The sequence below is a fragment of the Rhinoderma darwinii genome, chromosome 10, assembly GCF_050947455.1.
Source record: "Rhinoderma darwinii isolate aRhiDar2 chromosome 10, aRhiDar2.hap1, whole genome shotgun sequence".
NCBI classification, from domain to species: Eukaryota; Metazoa; Chordata; class Amphibia; order Anura; family Rhinodermatidae; genus Rhinoderma; species Rhinoderma darwinii.
The window spans coordinates 77,045,436-77,067,094 of NC_134696.1; the positions used below are offsets into that span (position 1 = coordinate 77,045,436).

At 39.3% G+C, this 21,659-nt stretch overlaps 1 protein-coding gene across 2 annotated transcripts in view; it reads right to left on the bottom strand.

Annotated features, from left to right (window-relative positions):
• MCAM (melanoma cell adhesion molecule) overlaps window positions 1–21,659 on the bottom strand; it is a 172,579-nt gene that overhangs the window by 26,342 nt on the left and 124,578 nt on the right. For both annotated transcript variants that reach the window (XM_075840087.1, XM_075840088.1), the window contains 8 exons: window positions 19,958–20,025; window positions 16,158–16,245; window positions 13,822–14,001; window positions 13,572–13,693; window positions 11,885–12,026; window positions 10,791–10,906; window positions 3,104–3,245; window positions 2,901–3,025 (listed from right to left, as the gene is read on the bottom strand). In XM_075840087.1, coding sequence (XP_075696202.1) covers window positions 2,901–3,025; window positions 3,104–3,245; window positions 10,791–10,906; window positions 11,885–12,026; window positions 13,572–13,693; window positions 13,822–14,001; window positions 16,158–16,245; window positions 19,958–20,025 — 983 coding nt within the window. The remainder of the gene's footprint in view (window positions 1–2,900; window positions 3,026–3,103; window positions 3,246–10,790; window positions 10,907–11,884; window positions 12,027–13,571; window positions 13,694–13,821; window positions 14,002–16,157; window positions 16,246–19,957; window positions 20,026–21,659) is intronic.

A 21,659-nucleotide genomic window follows, 5' to 3' on the forward strand; every position in this document is an offset into this window, starting at 1 on the left:
GCCACCATAACATTCCCACTAATCTATCCATTTTCAGAGTATAAGCCCAAAAAGTCTTTTAATAGTCCCAGTAGAACAGCTGTGGGCCACTGTTCTCCTTCTTTACTATGTTAGAAAGGAAAAACTATGTAAACCAGTGATGCTTAACATAGCTCCCAGCTGTCCCAGATCCGGCGGGACAGTCCCTTTTTTCACCGCTGTCCCACCATCCCGGGCAGTCTGAAAAATGTCCCACCGAGCCCCGGACCCTCCCTGCCATCAATAGCTGATGGGTCGGGGTCCGACGATCATCTGTATTAAAGGGGGTGCAGCGCTCGTACGAGCGCTGGGGCCCCTTCATTTCTACTTGCTCACTGTGAATCGACACGGATGTAGCTGCGATTTACTAGTATTGCAGCCTTCTTCTCCCATTCACTTCAATGGGAGAAGTCTGCAATACTGTGAATAACCGCTACATCCGTGTCGACCATTCATAGTGAGGAAGAAGAAATTAAGGGGAAGCAGCGCTCATACGAGCACTGCACCTCCTTCAAAACAGCTGATCGGCGGGGGTCCCAGGAGTCGGACCCCAACCAATCAGCTTTTAGGGACTGGAAAAACTCTTTACGGCCTGCTAACATCAGCGTTGCCCTTCCATTGAGGGGTTCCGTCTAACCCCTCAACGGAGAGGCAAACGGGAACCTTAGCTTCCATTTCCCTCACCATTGATCTCAATGGTGATGGAAATGTTGTTAATGGTTTCCGTTGGTCACCGTTGTGACAGAAGACTGCTGGAGGTGAGTATAAGATTTTTTTTATTTTTCACATTAGTAATTACATTTCTTTGTTTTGCAGGTTCTGCTGGACCGTTTGGACTACGTTGCAGATTTGCTGGACTACTTCGATGATTTTAGTTTTTTTTAAAATAAAATGGTGAAAGAGGGTTGTGTGGGGGAGTTTATTTCTATAAAGAAATATTTTCTTATGTCTCTGTTTTTTTTTAATACTTTATTAGCGCCTTAGTAATTGCAGTTTTCTGATTGTCAGAGTCCATTACTAAGGCAGGGCTTAATGTTAGCCGGTGCAGAGGCTAACACTAACCCCCATTATTACCCCGGTACCAACTGCCACCAAGGGTGCCGGGAAGAGACGGGTATGATCCAGTACCCGACCATCTTTAGCGATGGTCGGGTACTGTGGCGGCCGCAGACTGGTATTATAAGGCTGAGAAGGGCCAAAAACAGTGGCCCTTCCCCCCCTTGTAATGCTAGCCTGCTGCTGCTTTATTGTATCTGGTTGGTTATAAAAATGGGGGGGCATATTGTTTTTTATTTTAAAAAAATCAATAAATAATTGATGAAAACAACATGGGGCCCCCCCCTTTTTTCCTAACTAGTCAGATGCAATAAAGTAGCAGCAGGTTGGCATTACCAAGGTGGGAAGTGCCACCGTTTTTGGCCCTTCTCAGCCCCACAATACCAGCCTTCGGCCGCCCCAATGACCGGCCATCGCTACAGATGGTCGCGTGCTGGATCGTACCTGGCTCTTCCCAATACCCCTGGTGGCGGTAGGCACCGGGGTAATAATGTGGGTTAGTGCTAGCCTTTTTACTGGCTAACATTAAGCCTTGCCTTTGTAATGGATGTCGTCAAACAGACAACTGCCATTACTAAGGCGCTAATAAAGTATTAAAAAAAACAGACACGTAAGAAAATATTTTTTTCTTGAAATAAAAATTCCCCACAAATTCCTTTGACCATTTTATTTAAAAAAAACATACATCATCGCAGTAGTAAACCGAATCTATGATGTAGTCCAAATGGTCCAGCGGAGCCTGCAAAACAAAAAAAAGTTTGTAGTATGAAAAATAAAAATAGTTATACTCACCTACAGCAGACTTCTGTCTTCTCCCCTGCGTGTAAGGGTATGTGCACACGATGAGAGGCTTTTGCGTCTGAAAAGACAGACTGTTTTCAGGAGAAAACAGCTGCCTCGTTTCAGACGTAAATGCTCCTCCTCGCATTTTGCGAGGCTTCTCTGACAGCCGTAAATTTTGAGCTGTGCTTCATTGAGTTCAATGAAGAACGGCTCAAATTACGTCTGAAAGAAGTGTCCTGCACTTCTTTTGACGAGGCTGTATTTTTACGCGTCGTCGTTTCACAGCTGTCAAACGACGACGCGTAAATGACAGGTTGTCTGCACAGTACGTCGGCAAACCCATTCAAATGAATGGGCAGATGTTTGCCGACGTATTGTAGCCTTATTTTCAGACGTAAAACGAGGCATAATACGCCTCGTTTACGTCTGAAAATAGGTCGTGTGAACCCAGCCTAACTGTGCTACCTGTCAACTGAAAAGTCATCCACCACAGGGTCTCCCTTTTGACTTTCATCATTCTCAACCTTTTGGCGTGACCTGTAGCTTCTGCTGCCGTGATTATGTCCTACCATTGTACAGTCAATCACACATGGCGCTGCACAGTGCTAGACAATTTGAAGGCACCTCCTCCTGGCTTGTAGCTTGTAGACTTTTTTTGTAAGTCTAGTGATCCGCAGTGAGAATATGCTCTTGTTATTTGAAGGAGGAGCTGGGCTTCATTTTATATGCTTGTGCGGGATATTGGATATGGTTATTGGGCGTGGCTTAAAATTTGTGTCCCTCTTTTCCAGATACAAAAGTTGGGAGGTATGTTAACTAGCAGCCCACAGGCCAAATGTCGGGTCCCTAGTGGAAGGTAAATGTAGATGGTACAGCTGTGTTCTCCAGGGTTATGATCAGACATGAGCGCTGCTGTATGCTGAATGCTCTGCTCAACCATAAATAACAGAAGAGCTACTCTGTTTTCTCCTCTGTTATGGGGGCACTGTGATATTTTTAACATCATTATGTTATAAAATTCTAAATGAAAACAGTTTAGTTACCTCTGAGCCATTCATGTACCAGGTTATTTGAGGTGTGGGATTACCAATTGCTGTACATGTGACAGTCAACTTTTCGCCATCTTGTACTTCTACATGTTGTGAGCTTACAGTAACTTGTGGTTTCCCTGCAATTATTAGACATAGTTAGATGGTATAATCTGTGCTATCAAATTGTCTCCTTCACAAATTAAAATCTCCATTACCTATTATTATTACTTGCAGCTCCTTGGTATGGGTAAGACCTGGTACACTAGTTATGCTTGCAACACAGGCATACCGTCCTGCATCAGTGTAATCCCGAAAACTAAGGATCTGGTCAGAGCCATTTGCTATAGTTCTGTCATCCTAGAAATGCCAAAATTACACAAGAGAGTAGGAATAAGTCATTACAAATTAGAGACACTGGATAATCTAGTGCATGAAACATTAAATACAATAATGAATTAGAGGAAGACAGAAAATAAATCAACGTTTCCTGTATGGGACTTTGATGGGTAGTAAAGGCCCTTTTACACGGGCCAATGATTGGGCAAACGAGCGTTCGCATGAGTAAACACTCGTCTGTCGGCTGATCGGGTCTTTTGTGCAGGCCAAAAACTGGTCACTTGTTAGCCTCACATCTCACATTTCTTACATACAGTAACATCCTTTCTCTGCAGTATACAGCTGACATAGGGCAAACAGAGCAGAACAATGAAAAAGAGCAAGGTTTGTGCCAGCGATAAGATCCGGGCCAGTGATAAAAGGGGTCACATGTAAAAAGTCCAATATTTGATTATACACATCAGTGTATATGTATGCGACAACTGCAATTTTTTATGTTTTCTTACTAAATGTTATGGTAATTACACTTCACTATGCAACTTGCACATTGGGTTAACACATTGCTTGAAAAAGGCTCACAAAAGGGCTGATATGTTGTCTTAACATGGGTGAATAAACTACAATATTTACTGGACATTTGGAGTGCTGCGATTTCTTTTGGACCGCTTTATTTTATGCATTGGTGTCTCTTTTTCTATTTTCCCTTAATATTCTTTCATTTCTAGGTATAATGTCCCTTTAATTTAGCTGGTATTCTTACAAACCATTTCCTGGATGTCAAGAAAGACATCTGTACCTTCTGAAGCCCATCTACCATAGAACAGGTAGACAGGTCCCCAAACCAAGGGGCATTTATTGCCTTCTCTATGTACCCTTAGTATAACATTGCCCATGGGTACTACATCTATATCAATGTGGAGCTAGACAGGACCAGACCATACAGAGAACATCAGAGTTGCAATGTATTATCTCCATATTGATTTTAGATTCTTTTAAATCGTCTACACCTCCTGTAAATTCACTGCTCTAGTGTGTTGGATAAATATTAGGGAAATTCATTATCGGAAATTCCCTGAGTTCTCTGCTGTAGTTTCTGATTATTTTCAACTGAAGCATTTATTTTACTCATTATACCTACTATATAGAATTGCTGGTATCACAAACCCCTTCACATGAGAGGCACTATATATATATATATATATATATATAGCAGAAGAAAATTTGCAGCACTCCAACATGAAAAAAATGGTGGTTTATTCAATCCAAACTAACAGCAACGTTTCAATCCTACAATAGGATCTTTATCAAGCCTAGTGACACATCTACTCAACAAGTTTATATATGTTTGAGACTCTTTTACATAATTAGTCTCATTATAAAACAATCAAATATAAAGTGTATGAAAACAAACATCATATATTGTGTACGGTATCATCATAAACATAGACATGATACAGAAAATACAGAAGTGTGTATGTGACATCGTGAATAACAATACATAATAACAAAAACATTAAAAACAACTGATTACATTATAATCATTTATGCAGCAGTGGTGTAAAATCCATTGGCATATCCTCACTCACCAATCAGAACTTCAGACTCAACTACTCCATTCAAGTGTGTTACAGCACTCTGCTGCATCCCTCGTGGTAATTGAAATTCGACACATCAGTGTAATCCCCCGAGGCGGAAGTAAATCATCACTCCGCAGCAGAGAGCATAGATCGCATCCATATGATGTAATGCGTGTCAATGCGTTCCACTGAGTAGCCCCATGTATCATGGCATCGTAAGTTGCTAAGCAACTGCTGTAACATTACTATAAACATCCATTGACACGGCTATGTCAGTCAAAAAGTCATGAATGTAAAAAATACAGATATATTAGTAAATGCTCCCTATAGTAAGTGATGGAGATATTAGGAATATCTAAAAGTAGCTTTATATCGGCTTTTAAAGATGATCCACACGTGGGTTCAAAGACCTCTGTATACAACCAAGTACTCAGAACGATCTTGTTCCCAGAGTTATGGGACCACATAGACACGTCTTCACGTGTCCAGGATGTCACATTATCCTCATACGTGTAACGGACCCATATTATCACACTAGTGATATGATATATCATAAGACAAAAGAATGCATGAGAATCCCTCTCGCTTTTAATATCTCTCTATCACTTAGAAACCTAATAGGAGACTAGAAACAATTCAACAAATAATAAACATATTTTATTGATGCAATAAGACTTGATGCATTGAACATAGCCCCGTCAAATATCATAGTACAATAACATTGAAAAATAATTAAAGAAGTTCCGAAGTTCTGTTGGGAGTGGTATTCCAATCTAAAAAAATACAAAACATAATTGTTTTTAGTATTTATAAGACATTGACAGTAAATATGAGATATAGATATTGATATTAATGTGTCAACAATCATCATACTGAAGAGAACATCAAGAGAACACGAGGGAACGGAGCTCATAAGGCTATTCTATCTACAACAAATTCTACATTAAGTCCACAAGGTTTTAAGGAGTTCAGTAAAAAAATCCATCTTAATTCTTTTTTGTGTAAAACCAGATGGCGATCACCGCCAAATTGTAATGGAGGAACATGGTCCAGAATCATAAATGTTAGATCCCTTTCATTGTGACCATGTTCCGAAAAATGTTTAGCTACAGGTAAATCAAGTTTCTTTTTACGTATAGAAAAACGGTGATTGTTTAGACGAGTTTTAAAGGAACAGGTGGTTTCACCCACATAAAGGAGGCCACAGGGACACCATAGCACATATATGACCCACTCTGAGTCACAGGTGAAATTGTGTTTAATTTTAAACTGTTGTCCAGTCAACGGATGTCTAAAAAATTCCCCTTTGCACATCAAAGCACAATTAACACATCTGTAACATGGAATATTGCCAGGTTTTAGTGGTTTAAAAATAGGTTGTGTCGTTTTCTTATGATCTGGCATTCTGGTTTTCACCAGTCTATCTCGAAGATTTTGTGGGCGTCTATAGGACATAAGTGGATCATTATTCAATACATCAATGTGTCCAAAACTATTGCTAATAATTGGCCAATGTCTATTCATAATTTTGGAAATGTCTCCACTTCTATCATTATAAGTAGAGATAAATGGAATACGTTTCCGTTTTTCATGTGCTGACGGTTTTTTAGACTGCAATAAACTGTCCCTCGCTACATTATCAATCTTCTTTCTATGTGTCCACAGTAATGTTTTGGGGTAACCTCTTTGTAAAAAGTTACTAACCATAGTGTCTAAAGATATATCAAGATCCTCCTGTCTGTCGGTATTGCGTTTGGCCCTAATCATTTGGCTGTACGGCAAGGACCTTACCATACTTCTCGGATGGCAACTATCAAATCGTAACAGAGTGTTCCTATCGGTCTCTTTCGTGTACATTTTAGTTCTAATTATATTATTCACAATAGATACAGTAACATCCAAGAATTGGATATTATCCATAGAATGTATCATCGTAAATTGAATATCATCATCTATTGAATTAAGAAACCTATGAAAATCAATTAATGTAGTGACAGTGTCAGTCCAAATGAGGAAGATGTCATCTATGTATCGCCACCACTTCAAAACATGTGAGAAGTGGTGGGATACATAGACCGACCCCTCCTCAATGTTGTCCATGAAAATGTTGGCGTACGTGGGAGCCATGTTAGACCCCATGGCCGTTCCTTTCAACTGAATATAATAACTCTCTTTGAATATGAAATAGTTAGATGTCAAAATAAGTTCCACTAATGAAATAATAAACTCACAAGTAGCATTGTCATAGTCAGAAGTCAATAATTTACGTCGTACAGCATCAAGACCCTTGTTGTGATCAATCGAGGTATAAAGAGATGTAACATCAAAGGAGACCAAAATGGACCCCTCTGGTAGTTTTATAGATTTTAATTTCTGTAGAAAATCAGTGGTGTCTCTAATATAAGATTTGGAGTTAATAGCAAAATTTCTCAGCACTTTGTCCACAAAGATAGAGATGTTACTTATTAATGAGCCCCGGCCAGATACAATAGGGCGACCTGGTGGGTTCATTAAATCTTTGTGGATTTTTGGTAATATATATAAGTAAGGAGTAACAGGAAATTCAACAGTGAGAAATTTATGTAGCATTTGATCAATTATATCTTCATCTAGAGCTGTTTTAATAAGTGAAGTAATTCTTTTTGAAATATCCTGTCTAGGATCATTTTTTAGTACTCTATATACATTGGTATCTGCTAGTTGTCTGTAACATTCTCTCAAGTACATATCTGAATCCATAACCACGATTGCTCCACCCTTATCAGCAGGTTTTATAGTGAGATCATGGTTATGGATCAACTCATCTAATGCCACCATATCAAGAGTAGTCATATTAGGCTGTTTAAAGCTCAATTCACACGTTTGAGACCTAAGTAAAGCAATATCTTTCTGTACTAGTTCTCTAAAGGTTTCTATCGCATGTGATGCTATAGGAGGTTGGAACACACTCTTATTAAATAACCCCAGTTTATTAAGTGATAGTATCGGAAGGGTATCCTGTATTACTGTATTAACCGGTTGTGTTTCAAACCAGACCTTCAATTTAATAGATCTGACAAAACTGTAAATATCCAACTCTAATTGAAACCAATCAATATGCTGATTAGATATTCCTAATATCTCCATCACTTACTATAGGGAGCATTTACTAATATACTTCTGACTATGACAATGCTACTTGTGAGTTTATTATTTCATTAGTGGAACTTATTTTGACATCTAACTATTTCATATTCAAAGAGAGTTATTATATTCAGTTGAAAGGAACGGCCATGGGGTCTAACATGGCTCCCACGTACGCCAACATTTTCATGGACAACATTGAGGAGGGGTCGGTCTATGTATCCCACCACTTCTCACATGTTTTGAAGTGGTGGCGATACATAGATGACATCTTCCTCATTTGGACTGACACTGTCACTACATTAATTGATTTTCATAGGTTTCTTAATTCAATAGATGATGATATTCAATTTACGATGATACATTCTATGGATAATATCCAATTCTTGGATGTTACTGTATCTATTGTGAATAATATAATTAGAACTAAAATGTACACGAAAGAGACCGATAGGAACACTCTGTTACGATTTGATAGTTGCCATCCGAGAAGTATGGTAAGGTCCTTGCCGTACAGCCAAATGATTAGGGCCAAACGCAATACCGACAGACAGGAGGATCTTGATATATCTTTAGACACTATGGTTAGTAACTTTTTACAAAGAGGTTACCCCAAAACATTACTGTGGACACATAGAAAGAAGATTGATAATGTAGCGAGGGACAGTTTATTGCAGTCTAAAAAACCGTCAGCACATGAAAAACGGAAACGTATTCCATTTATCTCTACTTATAATGATAGAAGTGGAGACATTTCCAAAATTATGAATAGACATTGGCCAATTATTAGCAATAGTTTTGGACACATTGATGTATTGAATAATGATCCACTTATGTCCTATAGACGCCCACAAAATCTTCGAGATAGACTGGTGAAAACCAGAATGCCAGATCATAAGAAAACGACACAACCTATTTTTAAACCACTAAAACCTGGCAATATTCCATGTTACAGATGTGTTAATTGTGCTTTGATGTGCAAAGGGGAATTTTTTAGACATCCGTTGACTGGACAACAGTTTAAAATTAAACACAATTTCACCTGTGACTCAGAGTGGGTCATATATGTGCTATGGTGTCCCTGTGGCCTCCTTTATGTGGGTGAAACCACCTGTTCCTTTAAAACTCGTCTAAACAATCACCGTTTTTCTATACGTAAAAAGAAACTTGATTTACCTGTAGCTAAACATTTTTCGGAACATGGTCACAATGAAAGGGATCTAACATTTATGATTCTGGACCATGTTCCTCCATTACAATTTGGCGGTGATCGCCATCTGGTTTTACACAAAAAAGAATTAAGATGGATTTTTTTACTGAACTCCTTAAAACCTTGTGGACTTAATGTAGAATTTGTTGTAGATAGAATAGCCTTATGAGCTCCGTTCCCTCGTGTTCTCTTGATGTTCTCTTCAGTATGATGATTGTTGACACATTAATATCAATATCTATATCTCATATTTACTGTCAATGTCTTATAAATACTAAAAACAATTATGTTTTGTATTTTTTTAGATTGGAATACCACTCCCAACAGAACTTCGGAACTTCTTTAATTATTTTTCAATGTTATTGTACTATGATATTTGACGGGGCTATGTTCAATGCATCAAGTCTTATTGCATCAATAAAATATGTTTATTATTTGTTGAATTGTTTCTAGTCTCCTATTAGGTTTCTAAGTGATAGAGAGATATTAAAAGCGAGAGGGATTCTCATGCATTCTTTTGTCTTATGATATATCATATCACTAGTGTGATAATATGGGTCCGTTACACGTATGAGGATAATGTGACATCCTGGACACGTGAAGACGTGTCTATGTGGTCCCATAACTCTGGGAACAAGATCGTTCTGAGTACTTGGTTGTATACAGAGGTCTTTGAACCCACGTGTGGATCATCTTTAAAAGCCGATATAAAGCTACTTTTAGATATTCCTAATATCTCCATCACTTACTATAGGGAGCATTTACTAATATATCTGTATTTTTTACATTCATGACTTTTTGACTGACATAGCCGTGTCAATGGATGTTTATAGTAATGTTACAGCAGTTGCTTAGCAACTTACGATGCCATGATACATGGGGCTACTCAGTGGAACGCATTGACACGCATTACATCATATGGATGCGATCTATGCTCTCTGCTGCGGAGTGATGATTTACTTCCGCCTCGGGGGATTACACTGATGTGTCGAATTTCAATTACCACGAGGGATGCAGCAGAGTGCTGTAACACACTTGAATGGAGTAGTTGAGTCTGAAGTTCTGATTGGTGAGTGAGGATATGCCAATGGATTTTACACCACTGCTGCATAAATGATTATAATGTAATCAGTTGTTTTTAATGTTTTTGTTATTATGTATTGTTATTCACGATGTCACATACACACTTCTGTATTTTCTGTATCATGTCTATGTTTATGATGATACCGTACACAATATATGATGTTTGTTTTCATACACTTTATATTTGATTGTTTTATAATGAGACTAATTATGTAAAAGAGTCTCAAACATATATAAACTTGTTGAGTAGATGTGTCACTAGGCTTGATAAAGATCCTATTGTAGGATTGAAACGTTGCTGTTAGTTTGGATTGAATAAACCACCATTTTTTTCATGTTGGAGTGCTGCAAATTTTCTTCTGCTATATATCATTATACGTCCTAGGATCGGGACGTTTTGCTGGGCACCTGGTCGATTATTCATTAGTGAGTGCTGCTGTCTTCTTGTGTGCTATATATATATATATATATATATATATATATATATATATATATATATATAATGCAAAGAATAAAACACGTCAAATGCTTCAGTCAAAGGTTTTGTAGCCTCTGTACCAGGTCACCACTCACCCGTGTCCAGTGGATATCTGTTTGAGCTGATGCATTTACATGGCAAGAAACAGTAAGAACACTTCCAAGCTCTACAATAACAGGAGACTCTTTAGACAGCACCGGAGGATCCAGAACTAGGAAAATGGAAAAGACGTTGGGGTACAACTTATGCTTTGTTTACATTTGTTCACATTTGCTTTGTTTTTTACCAAGCTATTTTATCCAATAAAAGAAAATGGAAATCTGGCAGTGCCATTATTAGACAATGGGGAAAAACAGATCATAATATATTGCACATAACGGAAGGGAACACAATACTACAATATGATAGACAAACCTCGATAGTCCGGACATGAGTCTGCTGAGCTTGGAAAAAAGACACCTTAGAGCTGATCTTATTAACATGTATAAGTATATGTGTGGTCAATACAAAGTATTTGCACATAATCTGTTCCTTCCAAGGACTCTACAAAGGACGAGGTGACATTCATTGTGTGTGGAAGAAAGATGTTTCAGACATCGATATAGGGAAGGGTTCTTTACAGTTAGGCCTGATTCACACAAACGTGTTAAACGTCTGTGGGACGGCCGTCCCACGTACCTATGAAATTCAATGTGGCCGTTCACACAGCTGTTGTTTCAACGGACCATGTGAAGGGTCCGTTGGAAAATAGGACATGTCCTATCTTTTCACGCATCACGCATCCCTCCATAGACTCTCAACTATGGTGGATGCGTGACATCGCGACCCGCAGCGCTGAGCATGGATGCACCTCGGACGTTAAAAACTGCAGTTTTTCACGTCCGAGATGCGCGGCGTTCGTGTGAATGAGGCCTTAGAGCGGTCAAGCTATGGAATGCCCTACCCCAAGAGGTAGTGATGGCAGATACTATGTCAGCATTTAAAAAAAGGTCTAGATGTTTATTTACTGATGAATGGCATTGAGGGTTAGAAACGTGTAATTGGTGAGAAAGGTTGAACATGATTGAGTCTTTTTTCAACCTATATAACTCTGTGAGTGGCAATATTATTCTCTATCCAAGGATCAAAATACTGGGAATTATTTTTGAATGCTGCAGTTAGTTTTATGTATTTTAAGGAGCTAACTTACAGTGAACATGCAATTCAGTCTCTGCTTCCATTTCATTAAAAATATCCAGACCAAGTGCTTTACAGACATATCCTCCAGAATCTTTTCTGCTGACTGTCCAGGAATATGCAGAATCTTCTGAAATAATTGTGTCCTCTTCTTTCTGGGAATAAACAAGAGACAAATATGTTTCTGAAAAAAGAAACAGTTATATAACATGACAAGGGAATCCTTTCTACACATAGGTGGCCTCAGGGGCTTAGCCCATGAGCCTTTAGCTACGCTCCTGGGTGGCCTAGACTACAAATGAGTCTAAAAGGCTGTTCCCTTCTCTGGCTTGAAGCCAGAAGTCCTGCATAAGCTGAGACCCAAGATCATGATTTTTTTCTTGAACAAATCTTCTAATGTTCTACTAAAGAACGTTGCAAACAGGATGCGTAAAAAGAATGATACTGCAATGACCTAGAAAAGCAGACTCCCCCCCCCCCCCTCCTTGCTCTCGTCCATACTCTTCTAGAGTTCGTTTTCAGGAGTTCTCAGACTCAAACAATGTTATCCAATTCTCTTAGAGGAGTGAACTGGTTATATTCTTGGCATTAAAATGCAAGTTTGAAATATTACCTATAGTCCATCGCTTGCGAGGATGCTTGTCTAACTGGCCGAGGCCTTCGCTTTTAGAAAAATATTTATTTTCTACCCTAAAGGCCATTTAAACATAGCTATAATTGTTCTGATTCTTTAGTGTTCGTGGTGATTATTGGCAAATACACCAAATCATCAACAATAAAACTATTATCTATTGTTGACCACAATTGATCGTTCATACCTATATATTCATGGCAAGCGGCACTGGTAAGGGGCATAGCAAGGGAGGATTACTTGGGGATGTGCCCTGGGTTCTAGGAAGGTAGCCAAAAATCCACCTTGCCTCGGCCAGGATGGGGCAGCAAACTGAAACTTTGCCCCGGGTGAAGGAAAGTCTAGCCACGGCTCTGGTATTGGTAAATGTTACTCATCCGACATAGCAATACATATGCCACTACTATCAAGCTTGCGTTTGAAAATTACATGTGTACTATCATTGTACTAAAATGTATTTCAAACCACCAATCGTTCGACAGTGGTTTGAAGAATTTCTATATGCAGCTCAACACAAATGACAGGCTCAGTTTAAGACACTGTACAACATACCTATGCATAACCCTTGGAATTTGCCTCCTCATAACCTATGAGGTAGTCATCAAAAGAGGTTAGTAAGTTCCAGCTCACTTCAGTTACTTGGTAAGGTAGATGAAAAATTTCCAGTGTCAATGGCTAAAAAGTGTATTAATAGATATTTAAAGCGTACCTAACCTTTTAGGTTCATTTTCATGAGGAATAACACTATTTTTGCTCATTATATGACTTTTATATGGATTTTTTTTTTGTCGTTTAGAGAGTAAAGAAGCCTGATAAGTGGAGAAGGAGGCATTTTTCTCTAATAAGATATACTACCAAGTTTGTTATATTCACTAGTGCTATTGATTTATGCAAAGATTGTTAAAAAGTTAGTGACAATTTAAGAGTCAGAATTAAAAAGCTCTATTCCTGTATAAATTATTGAAAAGGAATTTGAAATGACAAGTCTCACTGTGGAAGAAGTGAGAGGCTATGGTGGTAATGGGGTAAAATAATAATGGTTATGGGGTAAAATAATAATTTTCTTTACCCTGTACAGCGTAATCTGAGGTTGTGGGTTCCCATCGCCCTTGCACATCAGCTCTACATTATCTCCTTCCTTTATCAGCTCAGATTGGGTCTTCACAAACAGCTTTACTTCACTGTTTGGGTCTGTGAAGAATCAAAGTAGTGTCATAACCAAACAAACGCACACCATAAAAACGGTATAATCTGTCTCAACTGCGAGAGTGCAACAAATACATATGAAGCATGGTTATGAGTGGCATATCATTACTTACAGTCTACTGTAATGTTCTTCCTCTCTGATTCCTTCATATATACACCCTTTGGAAGTTGATAAGAAACCTCACAGTAAAAAGTAGAGTAAATATCAGACTTAGCCACAGGATAAGAGAGAGTGCTCTTGACTGTTATTAGACCATTGGACTCCACTGTGACCTGAGGTATGACCTCTACATCTGTAGATGAAGGATTACAAACAAGGTATTAATACAAAATGCATATCTGACTGTCCATTAGACATCGTCTTAAACTGTTCATCTGCACATGAGCTACACCAGCCATACACTTGAGAAAAGTCATCCGAACCCTTTTATTTGTGGGATTGGTCAACGATCTCATGTTTATAGCCAGCTTTAGTCCAGCTGTCATTTTATCATGTTTTACAGGCTCTGGTAGGAAATGAACAGTGGAGCAGTTCAATATGAATAAAGATATGATAAGGGTGGAAGGTACTGTTATGTATTTATTTTTGTATACGTACAACTCTATTAGTGAATATGCATTTTATAAACATTTGGATGGATTAGTTCCTTGTATCAGTTACAAATTTAACCCCTTCCCGCCGCAGCCATTTTTCAGATTTTCATGTTCGTTTTTTCCTCCCCACAGTCCAAAAGCTATAACTTTTTTATTTTTCTGCCGATATAGTCCTATGAGGGCTTGATTTTTGCGGGAAGAGTTGTAGTTTTTTGTAGCACCATTTATTGTGCCATATAATGTACTAGGAATCAGGAAAATTAATTATTTGTGGGGCAGAAAATGAAAAACAGCGATTCCTCCATTGATTTTTTTGCGCGTCGTTTTTACGGAATTCACTGTGCAATTAAAACAACATGTTAACTTTATTCTGTGGGTCAATACGATTACGGCGATATCAAATATATATTGTTTTTTCTATATTTTACTAGTGTAAAAAAGAAAATTTATTTTGTGTCGCCAAATTCCGAGAGCCATAACTTTTTTATTTTTCCGTCAATTAAGTGGTATAAGGGCTTATTTTTTTGCGGCATAAGCTGACGTTTTTAATGATACCATTTTGGTGTACATGCGACGTTTTGATCACTTTTTATTTCATTTTTTTGTGGGAGATGAGGGGACCAAAAAATAGAGATTCTGGCGTTTAAATGTTGTTTTTTTTTACGGCGTACACCGTGCGGGTTATATAATGATATATTGTAATAGTTCAGACTTTTACGGATGCAGCGATACCAATTATGATTATTTTTTTTACTATGCTGTGGGAATATGGGAAAAGGTTTTTTTTTTGAACTTTTAACATTTTTTTTTTACATAAAAAAAAACCTTTATTTTACACATTTTTACTTTTTTATTAGTCCCCCTAGGGGACTTCAACCAGCGATCATTAGATCGCTTGCACTATATACTGTAATACTAATGTATTGCAGTATATCATGATTCTGAGCGCTTAATAGGAGCACAAAGATGGCAGACCTGGGGGCCTTCATTATGCAGCCAGGCAGCCATAGCAACCATCGCCACCCGCGATTGCATTACCGGGGGCGCAATGAGCTGTTAGAGGGGGTCGCCCCCCTCTTTCTAACAATTTAAACGCCGCGGCCGCTATTGACCGCGGCATTTAACGAGTTAAACGAGCGCAACACTGCTCGTTACTTTGAAGTGTCGGCTGTAACATACAGCCGACACCCGCATCGTATGGAGCAGGTTCACTCCGTGAGCCTGTTCCATACTTCCCCTACCCAACTTTGGCGTATGGATACGTCAAATGTCGGGAAGGGGTTAATATATACAATAGCATCTGGAAGCTTGAAAACTATAGTTTCAAGGAGAAGAATGAGGAGACAAAGGACACGATAGCTTCAAAGTGAAAAGCCGCCATTCTGCATGCAAAAGATCACAACATTCGTGGGGATTGACCAACGTTCTGAATATCATCTTAAGGCCCTATTACACGGGCCAATGATCGGGCAAACGAGCGTTCATATGAACTTTAATCGGCTGATCTGCTCTTTTATGCAGCATTAAAAGTCATTGTTGTCGGAGGCTGTCGACATGATGAAAATGTATGGAGTTGAGCAATCGAAATAACCAGCGCTCGTCCCTATACATAAGCAATCATTGCTCTGTCTGAAAGGAGCAAACGAGAGTCGATCAATGCTCATTTACACGGCCCACGTCAGGTCATGTGATATGACCTTTAGGCCGGTTTCACATAATCATAATACAGGGCGCAAGTCCCAGACCAAATGCTGGTTGGATTGTTTTCTAGATCATCTAATAAATAGCTGATCAGTAAAGTAGCAAACAGTGTAGTAAATAATATTTAATTTATATTCTATTCGTTCCTGCATACCGTCCTTTTCATGTTTCAGTTGTGTACTATTCCTATACCACGTGATGTTGGGTGTGGGATAGCCATTTTTACTTTCACAAGTTCCGATCTGCAATAATAAAAATATTTCAAAATAAACACTTAAATAAAATACCTCCTTGTCCATAGTGTCCAGATCTTGCTGTAATGCCCTGCTGTCTGGGTGTGTTAGGCTATGCTCACACGCAGCACATTTATTATAGACATTTCTACAACTGTGACATACATCTGAATGGGGTTTGCAAAGATCTATGCACATGCTGCAGAAACAACCCCATTCAGTTGTACAATTTTATGCAACAAATCTGTCACGTCTGAACATACCCTTAAGCCTGCCATACACATAAGATAAGTGTCAGCAGAGCGCTGGGTTGGACAACAGTTTTTGCTGCTGACTCTACCATAAACATGCAAGCTCGGTTTGGCTGAGGGTCCATGTTTATTTCAATAAGGAGAGGGTAATATCAGCAGCTTTTATCCTGCGGGAACAAAAGATAGGGCATGTAAAGAGGGGAATAAAGGCCCTTTTACACAGGCTAATGATTGGGCAAACGAGCGTTCATACAAACACTTATTCCCGATCATTGCCCTGTGTAATGATTGTATCGTTTGGGTTAATAACTGACTCAAATACAGAAAACAGAGGTGTTCTTTAATGGAAGATACTTAGGTCAAAGTTAGCATTTGGGTACCATAGGCGTCAGTATTGGGCCCTGTACTTTCCATTTATTAATGGCTAAGATAGCTTAGGGTAGCCACACACATATCAGATTGGTGGCAGATGTTCTGCACCATTTCCGCAGTGTTTCTGTAGCAAAATCCACAAGTGTTATGTTTGTATTTTGCTGCAAATTTCAGCAAAAAGGGTGAAATCTGCAGGGATTAAAAAAGGGTGAAATCTGCAGTAAACCTTCAGAACAGAGTGACCATGCTGCAGATTTGATAATGCTCTGATTTCCGTGCGGAAAATGTTCAGCAGGAAATGTTCAGCAACATGTATTAAATCTCATCCACTTGCTGGCAACAGTCTTCCGCTTCAGACTTTCTGCCCGCAAATTCGGACAGAAAATCTAAAACAAATCCGCTACATCACACAAACATATTTATTGGTAAAACGCTGGGTAAAACTGAAGGGGACTTTTTATGAAAAAAAGAGATTTTATGAAAATAAAGAGGTTTTCAAAGGAATCACTTTATGGTATTTCAACTGGATAAGACATAAAGGGTTTTGCAATCTTTTGGGTATGACCAGACGTGGCAGAGTTCTTCCGCCACTATCCGCATCAATGGCGCACAGAATCTGCGTTGCAGATTCTGTTGCGGCTCTGCCTAAAATGGGCATTAAATTGATGCGGACTAGCCGTTGCGTATTCAGGGGAAGAGGGCTTCCCTTCTCTCTATCAGTGCAGGATAGAGAGAAGGGACAGCCCTTTCCCTAGTAAAAGTAAAAAGAATTTCATACTTACCGGCCATTGTCTTGGTGACGCGTCCCTCTTTCGCCATCCAGCCCGATCTCCCTGGATGACGCGGCAGTCCTTTTGACCGCTGCAGCCTGCCTGTGATTGGCTGCAGCCGTCACTTGGACTGAAACGTCATCTCGGGAGGCCGGACTGGAGGAAGAAGCAGGGAGTTCTCGGTAAGTATGAACTTCTAGTTTTTTTACAGGTTGATGTATATTGTGAATGGAAGTCACTGTCCAGGGTGCTGAAACAGTTGCTGCCGATCGCTTAACTCTTTCAGCACCCTGGACAGTGACTATTTACTGACGTCGCCTAGCAACGCTCTCGTAATTACGGGTTCACACACGTAGTCACCCGTAATTACGGGAGCCCCATTGACTTCCTCAGTCTGGCTGTAGACCTAGAAATACATAGGTTCAGCCAGAATGAAGAACTATCATGTTCGTAAAACAAATACGCTACGCAGCACACACAACTTCATTGCAGAATTTTGACTCTCCATTGAAGTCAATGGAAAATTCCGCAATGAGTCCGCAACAAGTCCCCTACACGTCCGCAACAGCCAGTGTATGCTGTGGACACCAAATTCCGCACCGCAGCATATGCTCCGCAGCGGAATTGTCTGCAACGTGTAAACGAACCCAACTAAAAAGCTGTGGAAAGCAATGGAGAAACGTGTATGCTGCGGATTTCCGCTGCGGACTGTCCGCAGCGGAATTCCAGAGCAATTCAGCTACGTCTGGTCATGCCCTTTGGATGTTTTGGACATTGGTTAGATTGAGATGTCAAAACAAATGCTGCATCTCCTCTCTGTGGATATCTAGCAGTGTCACATATCAAGAGAGGGTCTGGTGGATAAAATATAAAGTTAATTAGTTTGCCTATACAGACATTTTTCTTTGTGACATCGGCTTCCGGATGTGTGAAAGGTGCACGAATGGCCTGGCGGACCTCAGGTCTAGATAATATCCATATATAAATTAGCACTGCCTCTGATTAAATCATCAGGAGAGTTCAGGAATATATTTTGAATGGCTGCATACCTGACATCTCCCATCTTGGTATATATATATATATATATATATATATATATATATATATATATATATAGTAGATTTCTCTTAATGGTTCCTACAATCTGATTATGCTTCTTGCGGTACTCAGTAGAGAGGACTGCTAAGGACTTTTACGGTTGGCATGTTAAGTGTTTGTCCTGGGGACAACATTTTTCACAAACAGCTAAAATCTTCTAGGTTTATACAAACCTATTTTTTGGTCCGATCTACCATCCATCTTGGATAACCCCTTGCAGTTAATCTGTTATATATGTGATACAATGTGTCTCGATTGGAGTGGAACTCATTTGATCCTGATAAGTAACAAAATAGGTCATATTCTAATATGCCGACATCATTTTAATGATTTAAAATGATGGCCTATCCTAAATAATTGATGGCCTATCCTCAGGATAGACCATCAATAGCTGATCGGTCGGGGTCCGACTGCTGGGACCACCACTGATCAGCTGTTTTGAAGAGGCCGCAGCGCTGCTTCTCCTTCATTCTGTTCACTGCCCGTATTGTGAATCGCCGACACAGCAGCGGCAGTTCACAGTATTACAATGTTCTCCCATTGAAGTGAAGGGGAGAAGGCTATAATACTGTGAACCGCTGCTACTGCTGTGTCGGCGATTCACAGTACGAACAGTGACTGGAATGAAGGAGAAACCACGCTTATACGAGAGCTGCGGTCCCTTCAAAACAGCTGATCGACTGATATCCCAGCAGTTGGACCCTGACCGATCAGCTATTGGTGGCCTATCCTGAGAATAGGCCATCAATTTTTAGGAATTGGAAAACCCCTTTAATGCAGAAATAAAAAGACGATTTTAACAGAGGCAGTGCTGGATTTTCTACTTTATATTTGGAAAAGGTCAGGTGGCACCAACACTTCCAGACTTCAAAGTTACATGAAGAATATGGCTGCCAGTCCCCAGAATTAAAAGCAGGGTCTCCAGATAAATATTGGGTTTTATTTTTAAATAAAATAGTTCAGAAGGCCCACCAATACCTAATTTTAGGCTCTATTCAAAAATTATTTTGTTTTTTTATTGCTGTGATTACTGTGAAATCGTGGCAAAATATCAACATTTTGCTGTGATTTTGCAGCATAATAGGTAATTGCGGCATGATTTGACCACACTGTGTGAGTAGACCAGACCCTAAGTGTATGTAATTTTAACCATTTGTGAAATTTTTCAAACAGAGTTCATACAGAGTTACAGACAGACATTTATTAGTATTTTACTTGTTTTCCATTTACCTGAACAGCCTCACTTGTTGTTTGAATTCCATTTTCTGTCATTGTGATTTCTGGTATATCAGGAGACTCTGTGTGAAGAAAAGAGTACAATCAGAAATTTACTATATTGGGGAGCACTACGTGTTTTTTTGTGTGCTACATGACTGAAACACTGGCCTTAGAAGCAAAGGAACACCTAGTGGATTTTGGGGCCTCCTTTTTATCAGAATATATTTAAGGCACCATGTCAGGTTTAAAGAGGTCTTGTGGTGCCAAAACATGGGAAATAACTCCAATAAGATACCATTTTGAAAACTACACACCCCAAAGAACTTATCTAGGGGTATAGTGAACAAATTTACCCCACATGTTTTATGCTAAATATATTGAAATTAGGACGTGAAAATCAAAATGTCCGGGAATCGGGAGGTCGGAGGTCCCCGACAGCTGACACTCCAGCCTTGCTGGTCAGTGAACCATCGCCGCTGATTTCAACAATTAACCCCATAAATGCGGTGACGATTGCGTTCGCCACATTTAAGGGGTTTGAAGCACATCGGCAGCCCCCACTAAGTGATTGTGGGGGCTGCCGATGCTTGTCGTGGCAATCGGAGGTCAGACAATGACCTCCGGGTTGCCATGTACGGAAGCCTCGGAGGAGCAGCCTCCTGGCGGCACTCCGAGGCTTCCTGTCAGTGTGACTATCACGTCACAATGACAGTTGGAATGCATTACACTACGTAGGTAGTGTAATGTATTCCAGCAGCGATCAGAGCTGCAAGTCTAAGTGTCCCCTAGTGGGACAAGTAAAAAAAAGTATTAAAAATGTTTTTAAAAAGTGTAAAAATAAAAGTTATAAGTCACATAAACAAACAATGCTTTTTTTCCGATAATAAGAATTTCATTATAGCAAAAAAATTAACCCGTTAAAAAAAGTACACATATCTGGTATCACCGCGTTCGTAACGACCCCAACTATAAAACTGTAGTGTTATTTTTTCCCGCACGATGAACACCCCAAAAAAAACAATAAAAAATCTACACCAGAATCGCTATTTTTTTGGTCACCATCCCTCCCAAAATAGAGAATAAAAAGTGATCAAAAAGTCGCATGTACCCGAAAATAGTACGAATAAAAACTACAACCCGTCCCGCAAAAAACAAGCTCTTACACAGCTTTTTTGACTGAAAAATAAAAAAGTTACGGCTCTCAGAATATGGTGACACAGAAAATAAATTATTTTATAAAAATGTGATTTTATTGTGCAAACGCTGCAAAACATTAAAAAAAAACCTATATACATATGGTATCGCCGTAATCGTGCCGACCCGCAGAATACAGTAAAATCATCATTTATAGTGCACGGTGAACGCCGCAAAAAATAAACTAAAAAACATTGTCAGAATCGCTTGTTTTTGGTCACCCGGCTTGCAAAAAAATGTAATACAAAAGTGATCAAAAAAATCGCATGTACCCCAAAATGGTACCAATGAAAACTACAGATTGTCCCTCAATAAATAAGCCCTCACACAGCTCCGGTGGTGAAAAAAGAAAGAAGTTCTGGCTCTCAGAATATGGCGATGCAAAATGTGCAGAGTGTTCCAAAAGCGGATAAGATCGGGCGCCATTTATCAATGCGACACCGGCCACATATCTATGAATTATTATTTATTTACCGCATTATTATACCCTCTTATTATGCCCCTGATGTTCTCCGCACAG